This window comes from Lacerta agilis, chromosome 10 (genome assembly GCF_009819535.1).
Source record: "Lacerta agilis isolate rLacAgi1 chromosome 10, rLacAgi1.pri, whole genome shotgun sequence".
In the NCBI taxonomy this organism is placed as follows: Eukaryota; Metazoa; Chordata; class Lepidosauria; order Squamata; family Lacertidae; genus Lacerta; species Lacerta agilis.
This window is the reverse complement of record NC_046321.1, coordinates 67,874,521-67,889,868: the sequence shown is the minus strand read 5'-3', so window position 1 is coordinate 67,889,868 and position 15,348 is coordinate 67,874,521. Positions and strand designations below refer to the sequence as shown.

At 40.4% G+C, this 15,348-nt stretch overlaps 1 protein-coding gene across 3 annotated transcripts in view; it reads right to left on the bottom strand.

Annotated features, from left to right (window-relative positions):
* The window catches only part of INTS13 (integrator complex subunit 13), a 31,989-nt gene that overhangs the window by 8,904 nt on the left and 7,737 nt on the right, over positions 1-15,348 (bottom strand). For 2 of the 3 annotated variants that reach the window (XM_033163217.1, XM_033163219.1), the window contains exons 4-14: positions 12,777-12,979; positions 12,021-12,101; positions 10,701-10,791; positions 9,798-9,926; positions 9,632-9,655; positions 7,850-7,934; positions 6,656-6,745; positions 5,950-6,039; positions 4,005-4,183; positions 2,644-2,814; positions 1,691-1,845 (exon numbers count right to left, since the gene is read on the bottom strand). In XM_033163217.1, coding sequence (XP_033019108.1) covers positions 1,691-1,845; positions 2,644-2,814; positions 4,005-4,183; positions 5,950-6,039; positions 6,656-6,745; positions 7,850-7,934; positions 9,632-9,655; positions 9,798-9,926; positions 10,701-10,791; positions 12,021-12,101; positions 12,777-12,979 — 1,298 coding nt within the window. The remainder of the gene's footprint in view (positions 1-1,690; positions 1,846-2,643; positions 2,815-4,004; positions 4,184-5,949; positions 6,040-6,655; positions 6,746-7,849; positions 7,935-9,631; positions 9,656-9,797; positions 9,927-10,700; positions 10,792-12,020; positions 12,102-12,776; positions 12,980-15,348) is intronic. The other variant, XM_033163218.1, reaches the window with a different exon arrangement.

Here is a 15,348-nt window from a genome sequence, read left to right as displayed (position 1 = left end):
AGGATTGTTTCGGACCGTGGACGGCAATTCACCTCTAGGTTTTGGCGCAAGCTCATGGACTTGCTGCAGGTGGAGGTGGCTCTGTCCACGGCCAGGCACCCTCAGACCAATGGCCAGGCGGAGAGGGCCAATGGGGTGTTGCAGCAGTATCTGCGTTGTTACGTGAACCAGAGACAGAACGATTGGGTGGACAAGTTGCCACTAGCAGAGTTTGCGTACAACAACGCAGAGCATGTCACCACAGGGATGAGCCCTTTTATGGCCAACTACGGGCGGCATCCTCGAGCTTTCCCGGGCAGGGACGAGGAGGTCCTGGAGGTACCGGCGGCGCAGGAGCTGGCTGGGGAAATGGTGAGGGTGCATCAGCAGCTAGTTGAAACGCTGGAGAGGGCCAAGGAGACCTACAAGAGGGATGCGGATAGGCACAGGAGGGAAGGGGAAAGCATTCAGGTAGGAGACAAGGTGTGGCTCTCGTCACAGGGATTGCCCATCAGGAGGGGGTGTAAGAAGTTGGTGCACCGAAGGTTGGGGCCGTTTGAGGTAACCCAACAGGTTAATCCAGTCACCTTTCGCTTGAGGCTGCCGGAAAGTATGCGGATTCATCCCGTGTTTCATCGTGCCCTCTTGTCCAAGTATAGGGAAGGGAGCCGGTTTCATAGGGAGGCCAGGGAGGAGGTACCAACCCCGGTGTTAGAAGAGGAGGATTCCTACAATGAGGTTACGGAGATCCTGGATTCCAGGTGGAGGGGAAGTGAGCTGGAGTATCTGGTGGCATGGGAAGGGGAGCCAGAGTCCGAGAACACATGGGTACCAGCAGGCACCATCTCGGAGGAATATCTAGTGCATGAGTTCCATGCCTTGTTTCCACATAAGCCCAAGCCGGCGAGGGGCTCGTGGGAGGAGGTCTTTGCTCCCACGGATGACAGTGAGGAAGAGTTTTGGGGTTTCCGGTCTGGTGGGGAGCGGGACGACACAGAAAGGGAGTCAGAGTGGGAAGATGAGGTCCCTGAGGGTAATGAGGTGGAAGTCGGGTTACCCATGGGTTTCCAAGACATCTTCGCATCCACGGAAGACGAGGAGGAAGATTTTTGGGGTTTCCCGGTATCGCCCCTCAGGGGGGAGGGGGGCGAACTAACAGAGGGAAACGAGGGGGGAGTACAGCAGGTGAAGCCCAGAGCCTCGGGGGAGGAGGGGGGCTTTGAGGGGGGGGTGGATGTCAGGAACCCCCCCTCAGGGCTGCTGGAGAAAGCGAAAGAGCATTATAATTACCGAGATCCTCCTAAATTATATTCCAGCGAGGAGAGTTCTCAAGGCGAAGATTCCTCCTCCTCCTCCTCCCCCCTGCATTCCTCAAGTGGTGAGAAGCCAGCAGAAGCAGGGAGGAGGGGTAGAGGCGAGACGATGAAGCAGCCTTATGGCCGGGGGGAAGGCTGGGGGGAGGATCAGATTCCCACGCCCAGAAGCAGGGAGGGGAGGGGTGCACGTCGGATCCCACGCTGGTTTTGCTGGGCAAGGAACAGGAAGTAGTTATTCCTGGGATCTGTCTAGTCAGGGATGGAAGTGTTTTCTTTTGCTCTCACTGTACAGATTTTTGAGCACAATAAAGAACTTAGCTTAGAAGTTCCTGTGTCTGGGCTTCACTCATGAACAGCCACTGAACGTCGTTACAGTACCAAAACGTCATATTTACCTTTTAGGACCCTTTCCTCTTGTTCCAACTGTTGATATTGGCAGTGGGTCATTTTTTCTTTCCATGTCTACTAAATTGTAAATTGTTTTCTGACAACTGAGGACATCTTCATCTGTCAATGCTTCCTTCACAATAACACTGGCCAATGGCACTACCTATGACATAAAAAATAAAACAGATGCTCTTCATGAACACAAGAAAAGGCTGCTGAATCAGGCCCATCTAGTCCAGCATTCTGTTCTCACAGGGAACAAGCAGGTGCCTGTAGGAAACCCGCAACCAGGACCCAAAGTGGTTTCCACTAACTGGTATTCTGAAGCCTCCGACTGTGAAGACAGAGCAACTGCATAATGGAGAGCCTTATCCTCCATGAACTTGATGGCAGTGAAATCATTATTACCTGTTTATGCTGAAGAGTTAACAATGCAAGTAACCAGCAGGAAGGCATAAATTGGTTTTATTAAGACACTTACCCAAATTCATTCCCCTTTAATAGCTCAGTGCCCTTGTGCTGACAAAAATGGAGCCAAAATGGGTTCGAGGAATCAGCTTGCTTGGAGGAACCTCAGGTTTTAAAGAAGTATCAATAATAATGATAATAAAATCATTAAGAGGGGGCAATCTCTCCCTCAAACAAAACAGCTCAAATAGCACTGAGTATGTTCAGTGAACCCTAGAAACCACACAAGACCAGAAGGGGAAAATATCCCTGAAAACGGGGGGGGGGGGGGAGGGTGGTACAGAAACAACAGTGAACTAGATTGCCTGAGCTCCTAAAAAGCTAAAGAGTATTCTTGTTAAGGGCTGAGGAGATAATGTAACATTTTGAAAGTAACACGTGTATAGATTAATATTAAGCAAACATTAAATGCATTCCCAACCATATTTACTGCCTATTTCCAAGTAAAATGTGGCTTAGGCCTGGGATTTAAAAACAATCCATAGTCACCTACAGCTTGCATGTTGAATATAGTAGTCTGTGAGATGATCATGGGCCAGTAGCGAGTATGCTTCTCTAGTTGATCTTTGGCTCGCTCCAAGGGAATCTCAAAACTTTCATCACTCTTGTATCTGGGTTCCAGAAAAGGAGTAAGCCTGTTTTCCCTCATAAATTCACCAAAATCCTAAATAAGCAAACAAATTAAAATGAGAATTTTTCCTAACATTTCATGATTACTGCTCAATTATAATATCCCATCTGATCATCATATATATTACATGCAATTTAGCTTAAATAGGCTTTCTTAGTGTTCAGTACCAAATCTTACAGTTGTTACCAACAGGGAATGTTTAGCTACACAAAGTTTTGAAAAGTTTTGAAACATTCACACATTAAGTTGCTAAATTATTGACCAGAATTTTTTTTATGAAGCCATTTCAGATCCTGTAAGCGTTGTTCAAGATTCAAGCAACACCTATTTAAAGCTGAAATCACATAGCACAAAATGGCACAGTGAAGAAGAAAAGTTGTGTTTTGTGAGCTTCAGAGTGGATGTAGTTGACTGGAATTTCTTGAAGTACCGTGCAGTGGTACCTTGGTTTATGAACTTAGTCCGTTCCGGAAGTCTGTTCTTAAACCAAAGCGTTCTTAAACCAAGGTGTGCTTTCCCATAGCAGTGGAGGACTCAATTAACAATTGGAACACACTCAACAGGAAGTGAAACATGTTCTTATTCCAAGGCAAAGTCCACAAACCAAAACACCTACTTCTGGGTTTGCAGCATTCTTAATCCAAGTTGTTCATAAACTAAGCTCTAGTTACAGGTAGGTAGCTATGTTGGTCTGCCGTAGTCAAAACAAAATAAATACCTGAAGAAGTATCTGAAGAAGTGTGCATGCATACCAAGTTCATACCAAGAACAAACTTAGTTGGTCTCTAAGGTGCTACTGGAAGGAATAAACTAAGCTGTTCTTAAACCAAGGTACCACTGTATAGTTAATGCTACCAATGCTACAATAAAGCTGGCTTTTGGGCAAAAGACAACTGAGACCTCTGATTATAATAGACCCAAATCAGTTTAAAAACCAACCATTTATTGCTTGCCCAGATCCCACAAAAACCTGTTGGTGGCCCCAAATTCAATCCAGAAGAATGAAAACTAAGGTTGCCTCCAAAGTCCAGGTTATTCTGTCATTACAGAATAAAGGAGAAATTAATCAGTTTCACTTTTTCTTGAAAAGTAGACCCAGCTTACTTTTTAGCTGTCCCATGATTATAAGCTCCCCTCTGTGACATTAATACAAGGGTTCTGCCTAGCTTTTGTGGCTGTGAGAGGATAATGGTTTAAAGAAAAAATACATAGAAGACATTTACCGTAATCCTGTAGTCTGTGACTCTACCACCACATCCTTCACTAATTGAAGGAGGATCTTCCAGAATGGATCGAGAACTGCTTAGAACATGCAGAAAAATCTCTCCTCCATGGCTACTAAGCATATGACTAATTACTTTAGAGCCAGACTTACGTGGTTGTTCCAACAACACAGAACGACCTATTGAAAGAGAAATTGCTTCATTAGTTATCTAGCTTAAAAATTCTACAAGATACTAGGTTATCAAGTTGTATTTATAAAAAGGACATAAATATTTGTAGGCAAGGACATTTTCATCTGTTTGCATTATTAAAAGATTTTTTTTAACCTACTTTCTGAAACTGATCCCACCCCCACCCCCCCTTTCTCCTGCCTCCCGCTCGCCCACCCCACTCCTTAGCAGCCAAGTGAAGTTTTTTGATGCTGGAAGAAGCTGACCAAGAATGTCCCTGAGCTAGAGGAAGCTAGTAGATTATATGCAAGCACAAATTGCATTTTAAAACAAATATTTCTATCAATCACTTGCTGGAAAAGGAAACTTAAAGCTTTGTCTTAAGAGTGGCAAACATTATGATGAAATTAAAATAGTGGCATCAGTTATGTGGCATACACCTAAGCAGTTTAAATTCCAACCTTTGTCCCTAACAGCTCCTATCTCTGTTCTTGGTATTAAAATCAGGCTTGGGATTAACCCAGGAGCATCATTTTATATTTGTGACTGTTTGGTACTAGCAGAAGCCAATGTTGAAAAGCAGCTTATCGTTTGCCTGGAAGGTGTGGAGGAAAAAAAACACCTGCTTCAAGAAAACAAGAATTGTATCAAACTAAACCCTTGTATGCACAGAACAACTTCTGTGAGTGCAACTTAACTTTCCCTCCCTCTCTTCCCCCATCTCCCCTGGATTCCCCCCAAACGTCAGGAGCAGATTGGGAAGAGGGGTGAAGTTGTGCTCAAAAAATTCCTTCAAGCATGCAGTGGTTGAGTTGAATACAATCCTAAGAATCACAAGTGAACAGACTTAATTGTACAGCTCATGGCATCATGGCCAGAGTTCTTAACACAGTGAGACATTTTCCACATTCAAATAATCAAGGAAATTCTACCAGAGACAAAAGCTAATCTTTTGTGGGAAGCAGCCCAAGTTTTAGGCAAGGCAACATAGATATTGTAAGCAGAAGTTACACTTCCTGAATCTATGCATCTATCAAGAGTATAAATAAGCACTTGTATATTATGTTCAGACAGTATGACTGAATACAAAGTTTCCATTTTGTAAGGCCCCAGCCAGGATGCGGGGGGGGGGGCACCAAGTATGGGGGGCTCTGGGTGCCTGAGGTCTCGCAAGGCCTTGGACAGCAAGCATCTCCAAGGCCTTGACGTTGCTTTCTGAGGCCTTGCAAGACCTTGGAACCAGACTTCCAGTGGCACCAGAAGTCAGATTCGGACGTCTCGGAAGGCCTCAGACACCATCTCCGAGGCCTCTTGCTACCAAGGCGTCATCACGTCACACACGCTGGGCACCCATAACCAGTGGCCCAAGTTGTCTCCTCTAGTGTGTTTGTGCGCATGTGCACACATGTCCACACAACCAAAACTGAGATTTGATCAGCTCAGTATCATTAAGGACAGTGGCTTGAAATGGAAGGTCAAAGTGTAGCCAACAGAAAGCACGACACAGCTGAGCAGTCAAATGCAAGAGGTCAGGCTCCTATTATTCATACCAGGCCTGGGCAGTCCAGAGACTTCAAACTGCCTGCCAAATAATGGAATAAAGTTGTACACTCCTATTCTCCTCTGCACTTCAAGCAAGTTCCTTGGTCTGAGTGTACAGCAGTCCAGAAGACTCACTAAGTTAGATTTCATATTGTGTAGCACCGAGTTAAAACCTGAATCCAGAACAATTAATATATATATTTTTTGAGTTTTTAGCCAGAAAATATTTTACCATTAAGGAGAAAGTTGGTAAGGCAAGAAGAAGGCCGACTATTTACATCCACAGGTGATATTCTGAAAGCTCCAGTACAATAATGAAGTTCTAAAGGGGGGGAGAGGAAGAGAAACTTTAGTTTGATTACAATACAGAAAAAAATAACTAATTCATAAAACAAACAAAAATTAAACACCATAGAATGTAATGAACATTAACCACACTGCAAAACAAGCGAAACCTATATTGGTGGTAATCTAAGTGGTATAGAAGCAAAAGCAAACACTGATCATCGTGCACACATACATGAAGAATATGCCATTCGGTTGTGCACTAACAGGGGCTTTCATGTGCTCCCCAGCATGATAACAGCTTCCAAGTGTATATGGTTCATTTTTGCACATTCTTCAACATCATTTTGAGATGACGCTTTCATGTAAGCTCACATATTCTCCATTCAACACTCATTAACCGCAGTGTATATCTGATAATTTTAAGTTATTTTGACCCCCCTCTTTTTCATTAAGGCTCGCACAATTATAGAAGGAGTTCCGTCATGAAACAAAGATCATACTGTCATATTTGAAACAAATTAATGTGGGACAGGTCTCCTAACTATGTGTGATGCATGATCAACAAAAACCAGCAAGGTGGAGGAAAAGAAACAATACTGTTAGCATTATGTAGTTCATGGACATATCTGAGAGAGAAAAGGGGCACCTACCAACACTGTTTGTTCTTGGTGTACACCATTTTAAAGTTACAGTTTCTTTTAATGTACCTTCTTTGCTACTACCACCCGTATGATTATCACCTGCAAAACAACATTTGAGATAAATGGAGGTACACAATTTAGTAAAACGCAGAAAGTAATAGAAGTCAATATACAATAGCAAATTAATATCATTTGCCTATTGCCTTGTTGGTGATTAACTCTTTCAAATATGTTGAAATCCTACTTTGACATATTCAAAGCAATACTGTGCCCTATAACTGCTATATCTGTACTAGTTTCCTGGTATTATTTTTAGTTCCAAAATTTTTCAGTTTTCCCTGAACATTTAAGTTGCATCATCTTTCCTATTTTAAAAATGCCTTTTCACACTTTCTATACCTGTACTTATGTACATAACAGCATAATTGAGGCAACCTGCATGCCTTCCATTGTTGGGTATCAACCCTGAATTGATACAGTCGGGACCAGAGAGTCTTCTTCCCTAACCTTATACTGTATACAGCAGGGGTCAACAAACTTTTTCAGCAGGGAGCGAGTCCACTGTCCCTCAGACCTTGTGGGGGGTGGACTATATTTTTTTGGGGGGAAAGGAACAAATTCCTATGCCCCACAAATAACCCAGAGATGCATTTTAAATAAAAGGACACATTCTACTCATGTAAAAACATGCTGATTCCTGGACCATCCGCGGGCCGGATTAAGAAGGCAATTGGGCCAGATCCGGCCCCCAGGCCTTAGTTTGCCTACCCATGGTATACAGCATTAATGTCTCACATTTGTAGAAAAGACTATGACCTGCAAATAGAGACAATGCATACTTTTGTAACCCAAGTAAATATTTAATAAAAAAATGCAAACGAACAATAAGTGGAGTTCTGCTCAGTAAATATAGCTTTCCCACCTCTTCTTCCTACAGCATTCTTTTAGATCCCAGCAAAGAAGCCACTCGCAACAGTTGGGAACCCTTGGAACAACACGGGATATGGAGCTGAAGATGGGAAATTGGAGGAGGGTTTTTGCTTGTGCCAGAAGCTCCATGGAAGTTAACCAATAAGCTTTCAAAAAATCATAAATTCTAAAAGCAGTCCCAAAATACAAAAGAGCCTTAATAACCATAGTTGTAACTATATTATATCTCAGATTATATTATTATATATTATCTATATCATTTGTTCTACTCACCACTTTTTAAAAAGTCTACGTGTGCTTCCTTGTGATGAAGTAGTTCCACATCATAATTGGCAGATGTATTGGCATGCTGCTCTTCCTTTTAAAGAAACACACACGCACACACGTATGTGTGTGAAAGGAGATTAGTTTAAAAAAAAGAAACAAAAGAATTTAAGGATAATTTTATGTTTTGCCTTTCAATATAAGACTGCAAAAGGAAAAAGAACACTTAGACATGAAAGCATTAATGAGTTGGAATTGAGGAAATTTATTGAGTTATTGACTTCTTTAACGATCTAGCAGCTTATAATCATAAACAGAATAATCTTATGCATGTTTTCTCTAAAGTAAATGCCACTGTGTTTAATGAGGCTTACTCCCAGTAAGCACACGCTTGGATCCTTCAATTACTTTATTTATATTACTTTTTAAAAATAGCTACAATTAATGTTCAAAATCCGATGCCAAATTAAGATGTGAGTTTATTCTGTAGCCTTGTCCTTGTTTATTTCTACACATCAAATTAAGTAGGAATGCAATATAAAAACTGATCCAGCACCCACTTCCATTCAGAGATAAGTTATCCAACAGGGAATCACTTTCATTTCATAAGCAATGAACAGTAATTATGGTTATAGCACCACCATCAGCAAGTGTAGCCATTTCTCATTTTATGGGGATTTCTCTCACTTCAGGTTAAGAAGAGAAACCACACATAGTCTTATCTGGCTTCCACAGCTGGATTAGCAGCTACTATGGTTCAAACTGCATGCATAAGGGTAAAAAGATAAAAGGAAACAGCAACTTTTAAATAGTTGAGGCAGATTAGCAAACACCACATATGGCAGATTAGCAAAAGAAATTGACTAGGACTTGTTTTTGAATAAATAATACAAAGGGAACCCAACATATAGACTATTACTAGAAACAACAAAAGGCAAGAAGAGAAAGCACAGCGGCAGCACACAGGTCAGTAAGTTGCAAACAAGGTATTTGCAAACATAAAACATTGTATGCGATGGTTCACTGAAGTTTAATTCAAATAGCCAGGGTGCATCATTCACAAAAAAATGTAACTGCTGCTTTAGGCTACACAATCCAGGCAGTACAATTAAAGTTCAGCAAAAACAACAACAACCACACACAAACCCCTCTGTTTATTAGTGTTACAATGCTTTTCCTTTTGTGCATTCTTTTAACCAATACAAATAATATGTTCTTTCCAAATAGTGCTCAACTACAACATGTAATTGAAATTTCAGGCTAATAAGGATGACAGGTTTCTCCAATGGCCACTGCAGGGCTGCAATCCTAAACATGCTTACTAGAGAGTAAGCCCCTATGAACACAGTGAGATATACTTCTGAGTAAACATGCATAGGATTACACTAAGAATGTCAAAGCCAGGTAAAGGGCTACGTTTTTTAAAATATCTCATCAAAATTGTTGTTTCTACCTTTCTTAGGGAAATAGCACTAAATTGCTTGGGATTTATTTATTTTTTAACTCCTGTGTGTTTCTTCTACTTGTTACAAACACCTTTAGGTTGGAAGGAATGCATGGAAATGACACAGAGGAAAGAAAGGCTCACTATGCCACTAAAATGCACAAGGGGCAGAAATTTCTAACACATGTATTAAAAACAAAAGAATCACAGACAAAGTAATTTGAAGCTAACTAGACTACATTTATGTAAAATAAAGGAAAACAAATACTACTTTCATATTTGAATGAATTGTTGAAAAGCCATTTGTTCTGTGATCCTTTTTTTTCTCCTTCATAAAATTTACTAACCTGGTCACAGACATTGAATGTGGGCTAATAAAAAACAGAAAAAATATGATATGGAGAGAAAAAAAAACAAATGTAAAAATATCATTAAATAAACATTAAAACCACTAAACAAATTTAAAAGAAATGGTGCAGCTACTTCAGCACAAAGCTGCTGACACAACCTTACCTTCATGGGGATGTTAGTTATAGTGGTTGAAGCCAGATCAAAATGCTGCTGTACTAAAACATTCAGTCTGGTGGCCAGATGCCGTCCAGCCCGAACACTATGTACTTCGCTGGTTAAGACAGGAGAGAGCTTTTTAAAAAAAGACAAATACACACATACACACACAGAATACTCAGTAGCAGCAATTATGGTATGGCAGCATATACTTCAGTAAGAACATCGAGATAAGCACAGGAAATTTTGTATCTAGTGAATGACCAATCTGCTAAAATGTATAATCTTATATTCACAGATAAATCTCTGAAAATGTGGTCCTAGCCCTTTATATAATATACTCTCTGCAACTATACCCTCTTCCAGGACTCACTCATTCACACAGATCCCATTCACGCAAAGTTCTCATTGTCAGACTGGTGAAGGATAAGCCAACCTCTTTAGCCCAAGAAGTTTCTGACAAATAGTATAAAAACATGGAATTAAATCCTGGATTATCTGAAACCCAGCTTTACATATTACAGTAATCCCACAATTTATGCACTTTTAACTTGTGTGCATTCAGCTTTATGTGCTTGGCAAATAAATAAAAAAATATTTTTTAAAAAAGAGGCTGCAAAGGGGAAGGTGTCCAGGAAAAAAAAACCCTGGCAATCCCACCCGCCATTTAACCCAATGTGTCTTGACTATATGTGATTTTGGTTTTAGGCACGATCTCCAGAATGTAATGCCCACGTAAATTGTGGGCTTTGTGTGCTAGAGGTAAGTAATTTCTTTTACTCGACTACAGTAACATTTTCCTATTAACAAAAAGTATTTAATTTTACATGTAGGCAGCATAAACACTGAGATAAAATTCTAAACACACAAAGTGCTATATAAAGTTATGCAGTAATTTAAAAGCCTTACCTCTTTTTTAAGATGATCCGACACAAGACTTTCCTCACCAACAGGGTAAGTGTGAATTAAGACCAGCTCACATCTCTGGATCTGCATAAGACTAAAAAGCACAAAACATTCTGTTACCAGGCCAGTAATGCTACATCAACTGCATGATACCTAGCATTCAGAAACTTTTAATTTATTTCATGAATATGAAGCCAGACAAAAGCACTGATTCTAGTATAATACAGTTAGCACATTTTCTTGATATACTTTCAGGATCACACTTCCATTTCCTGTAAGTAAAACACACAATTTAAATTACAGGTAGGTAGCCATGTTGGTCTGCCATAGTCAAAACAAAATAAAAATAAAAATTCCTTCCAGTAGCACCTTAGAGACCAACTAAGTTTGTTCTTGGTATGAGCTTTCGTGTGCATGCACACTTCTTACCAAGAACAAACTTAGTTGGTCTCTAAGACACAATTTACCGGTAAATGTTAAAGATTTGTAACTTGTAATAGATGCCCATGATGATGCCATTTGTAAGCCAAAAATGTTAACAAATATTATAGTCTGCCCCATTTTTCTTGTCTGAGCACCTAAGTTGTTCAAATTCTCCCAAATAAGACAGCAACGATTTCATGCAATATATTCTGTTGTTTCCGTAAGTCAGGAGTGTGTGGTTTTATGTGTTTAAAAGGTAATGGTAAAGGTAAAGGGACCCCTGACAGTTAAGTCCAGTCACAGACGACTCTGGGGTTGCGGCGCTCATCTCGCTTTACTGGCTGAGGGAGCCAGTGTTTGTCCGCAGACAGTTTTTCTGGGTCATGTGGCCAGCATGACTAAGTCGCTTCTGGCGAACCAGAGCAGCGCACGGAAACGCTGTTTACCTTCCCGCCAGAGCGGTACCTATTTATCTACTTGTGCTTTTTTGGCGTGCTTCTGAGCTGTTAGGTTGGCAGGAGCAGGGACCGAGCAACGGAAGCTCACCCCATCGCGGAGATTCAAACCTCCAACTTTCTGATCAGCAAGCCCAAGACCACAGCTTGGAGCATAGGAATGCTGTCTTATACCTTCAGTCTACTGAACCATTTAATTCAGTAATATCTACATTGACTGCCAATGACTTTCTTAGAGTTTCAGACAGAAACATCTCTTATTCCTTTCTAGAGATGCAAGGGATTAAACAAGGAAACTTTTGCATGAAAAGCATGTGCTTTACACTGAGCCATGGCCCCAAAAGGTCTCACAAATTCAATTTTTAGCACCATAAATAAAGAATTCAATAAAATTATGTGTTCAAATGGAATAAGTATTCTCAATGTTACTAGTCTGCATACTTACTGATCTGAATTAGCTGCTAGTTTGTTGTGTTCATGTATCGTTTCCTGGACAAACTCCTCAAGCATTCGTACATGGCTGTCACTGGAATGGAGGAAAATATTCATCTTAGAAAAAATTATCATGAGAAAAACTTATGAGAAAATATGATAATTCATTTATTATTACAACTGATATTTACAATGATGATACTGTAGTATTGTTATTCTAACTGCTAAAATTATATACTGTGTACCTCTATGTGCTACATTCTATAATTTTGGATAAAAACATTTTTAAGAACTTGAGGGCCATAGTTCATATAGGAATTCATAAAGACCGAATTCTGGTCTTTATTATCTGAAGAAGTGTGCATGCACACAAAAGCTTATACCCAGAACAAACAAATAAATAAATTGTGCAGTAGCACCTTAGAGACCAAAACAAACTTAGTTGGTCTCTAATGTGCTACTGGATTATTTATTTATTTATTTCTCTATTCCACAGTTTGCAGAATAGAAGTGCATTTCCCTCCTTATGAGGACAGCTAAGACAGGCATTTGACAACTTACTCTAATTTTGCAATAGACACATGAAGCTTGCCATACTTTCTACTTCCCCTTTACACAGATGGCCACTGTCAGACTCTGAACATGGGTTAATTTTTCAGCAGTATTCCACCAATAAATTAATATGCAAGAAGTCTTACAGGTAAAACAGAATCTAAAAAGCTTTACTAAGTTATAAAAATATTACATTAATACAGGAGGCGCCACAAACCTCTTTGCGTTAGTAATACAGATTATTCGTCCTCTGTTTCCAACACGGTCAGCATTCTCCATTAATAAGGTTCGGGCCTCATGTTGGTATTCAGTAATTTTGCAGAGTGCCTCTACTGCTGCAACTAAGCCATGAAGTATACTGCAGCATTCAGGGTCTGCACGAGGATTGGGAGGTCCAACAGCTGCTAAAGCGGCCATTAACTGATTAAAAAAAAAAAAGTTTTGTTGCAATCCTAGTTCTTATTACTGAAAAGACCATATCACAAAAACAAGTTATACCATACATAAAAGCACATTGATAAGAAATGTTCCAGAGGTTTTCCACTATACTATATTGCTATAAAGCATCTAGGTCTATTATCCTCTTAAAATAATAATGCGCATTTTGTCTGCGTATGTCTACAAACAGCTAGATCATTAATCTCTAGGGATATAAACTGTTATGACCCCAAACAAATTCTTTTTCCATAAAGTGCCTAACCATGGCTACTCAGAAGTAACTCCTAGTTAATGGGGCTTGCTCTCAAAAAAATGGGGTTAAGATTGCAGCCATAGCCATAACAATGAAAAATTAACAGAACAAACACAATGAAACCCTGACACTTTAATATAAAAATTACTTCCCATTTAAAATTGTGCTCTATAAATAACACTTTAACCATTAACCATTAACATAGATCATATTTGTGTGTGGCTGCTTTCCATCACTTTTATATTTGGAATCTCTCTCTTTACCTGTTATGAAATTAGAAGGAAATTTGATTTTCCCATTAATGATTAATTATTCCTAGACTTTGCTGATGAAACTTTCTTTTGAAGCCTAGTATAATAATGTGTAGGGATGTGCTAGAGACTAGTTCTCAGTCCCATAGATAATACATATGGGTTGGAGCCAAATATTCTCTTCCTCCATTGGAAAAGGACACCTTTCATTGGAGGAAGAGAACTTTTTGATTTATCCCTTTGTTATTTTAAAAAATATTTTAAATATTTCAGATACACAATACTGAACAGAGTTGGGATGTCTGAATATTGATTGGTCAAATATGATCAATTAAGTAGTCACTTGGCAGCTTATTATTATTATTTTCATTTAAAAATAGTTTATTTGCCACAGTATATATTTCAAACATTCTCATAAACTTAAAAACCATAAAATAACACATCATGTGTTCCAATCTCATTAAAAAGGAGTACAGTATATCTGCAACAATTTGAAAGGTTAAAATGTATATTTCAAGTGTTCCAAACTACCAGTATGTTACCCACCCCAAACACTACTCCTGCATGTGCCTCACTGTGTATTCAATAAAATCGCCCCATACTGCGTAGAAGTTATCGTTTTTCATTTGACCTCTTGCTAACCAGTTTCCATGTTAGCTTTTCCAACAAATCTGTCTGCCAGACCGCTTCATACCACTTAACCACAGTTACAATGCTTTCCATGTTCTGGCTGTGGTCGTTCTTGCCGTGGTCAATAAATGGGTTGTAAGATCTTTATTTCTAATTCTTGGTGAGCCCTGACTATACAAATTACTGTATATACTCGAGTATAAGCTGAGCTTTTCAGCACATTTTTTTGTGCTGAAAAAGCCGCCCTCTTATACTCGAGGTGGGCAGCAGCGAGAAAGGAGCCCTTTTGGGCCGCTGCTCCCCCCCCCGCCGCCTCTCACAACGGCAGGGATTGGAGCCGTGGTTGGGAGAGGCGCTGCACTGTGCCTCTCCCAACCGCGGCTAGGATCCCTGCTCCTGCAAGCAGCAGCGGCGGTGGGGGGGGGGCAGCCCAAAAGAGCCCTTTCGGGCTGCTCCCTCCGCCGCCACGACACACGCACACCCGGCTTATACTCGAGTCAATAAGCTTTCCCAGTTTTTTGTATTAAAATAATGTGCCTCGGCGTATATTCAGGTCGGCTTATACTTGAGTATATACGGTAAGCAATGCCAGTCCTGGGGACATAGGAACTGTCTGCCTTGAAATCAAATATATCTCTGCAAAGTCATTTCCCCCAAATTTTTCTATTTTTGAACACTCCCACCACATATATCTGTATGTCCCCCTTTTCATCATGAACCACATACCGTATTTTTTGCTCCATAAGACGCACTTTTTTCCTCCTAAAAAGGGGAAATACCTGTGCGTCTTATGGAGCGAATGGTGGTCCCTGGAGCTAAATTGCCCAGGGGCCAAAAGCAGATCGTGCTTTTTATTTTACAAAGAGAAAAGGGGGTGTTGAAAGGACCCGCTCAGCAGCTGATCAGCAAGAGATCGGGAGAGAGATAAGAGTCCCTGCTCCCTTTCAGCCCCGCCCTCCTTTGTTGAATGTGCTGCAGAGGGAGGTTTTTTGTTTCCCCAGGACATGTGACTGGCTGATTAGATTATCTGTCTGGAAACAGTAGAAACTGCTCCCTTTCCTTAAGATTTTTTCAGAAATGTGAGTTGAACCCCATAAATATGGGGCTTTTCCTCTTTTGCTTTTCCCCCTTTGCAAAAGGAGCTTTGGTTTTCCCCCTTGGCAAAAAAAGCTGCAAAACTTTTAGCTGATCCTCAAAAAACAGGGCTTTTAGAGGAG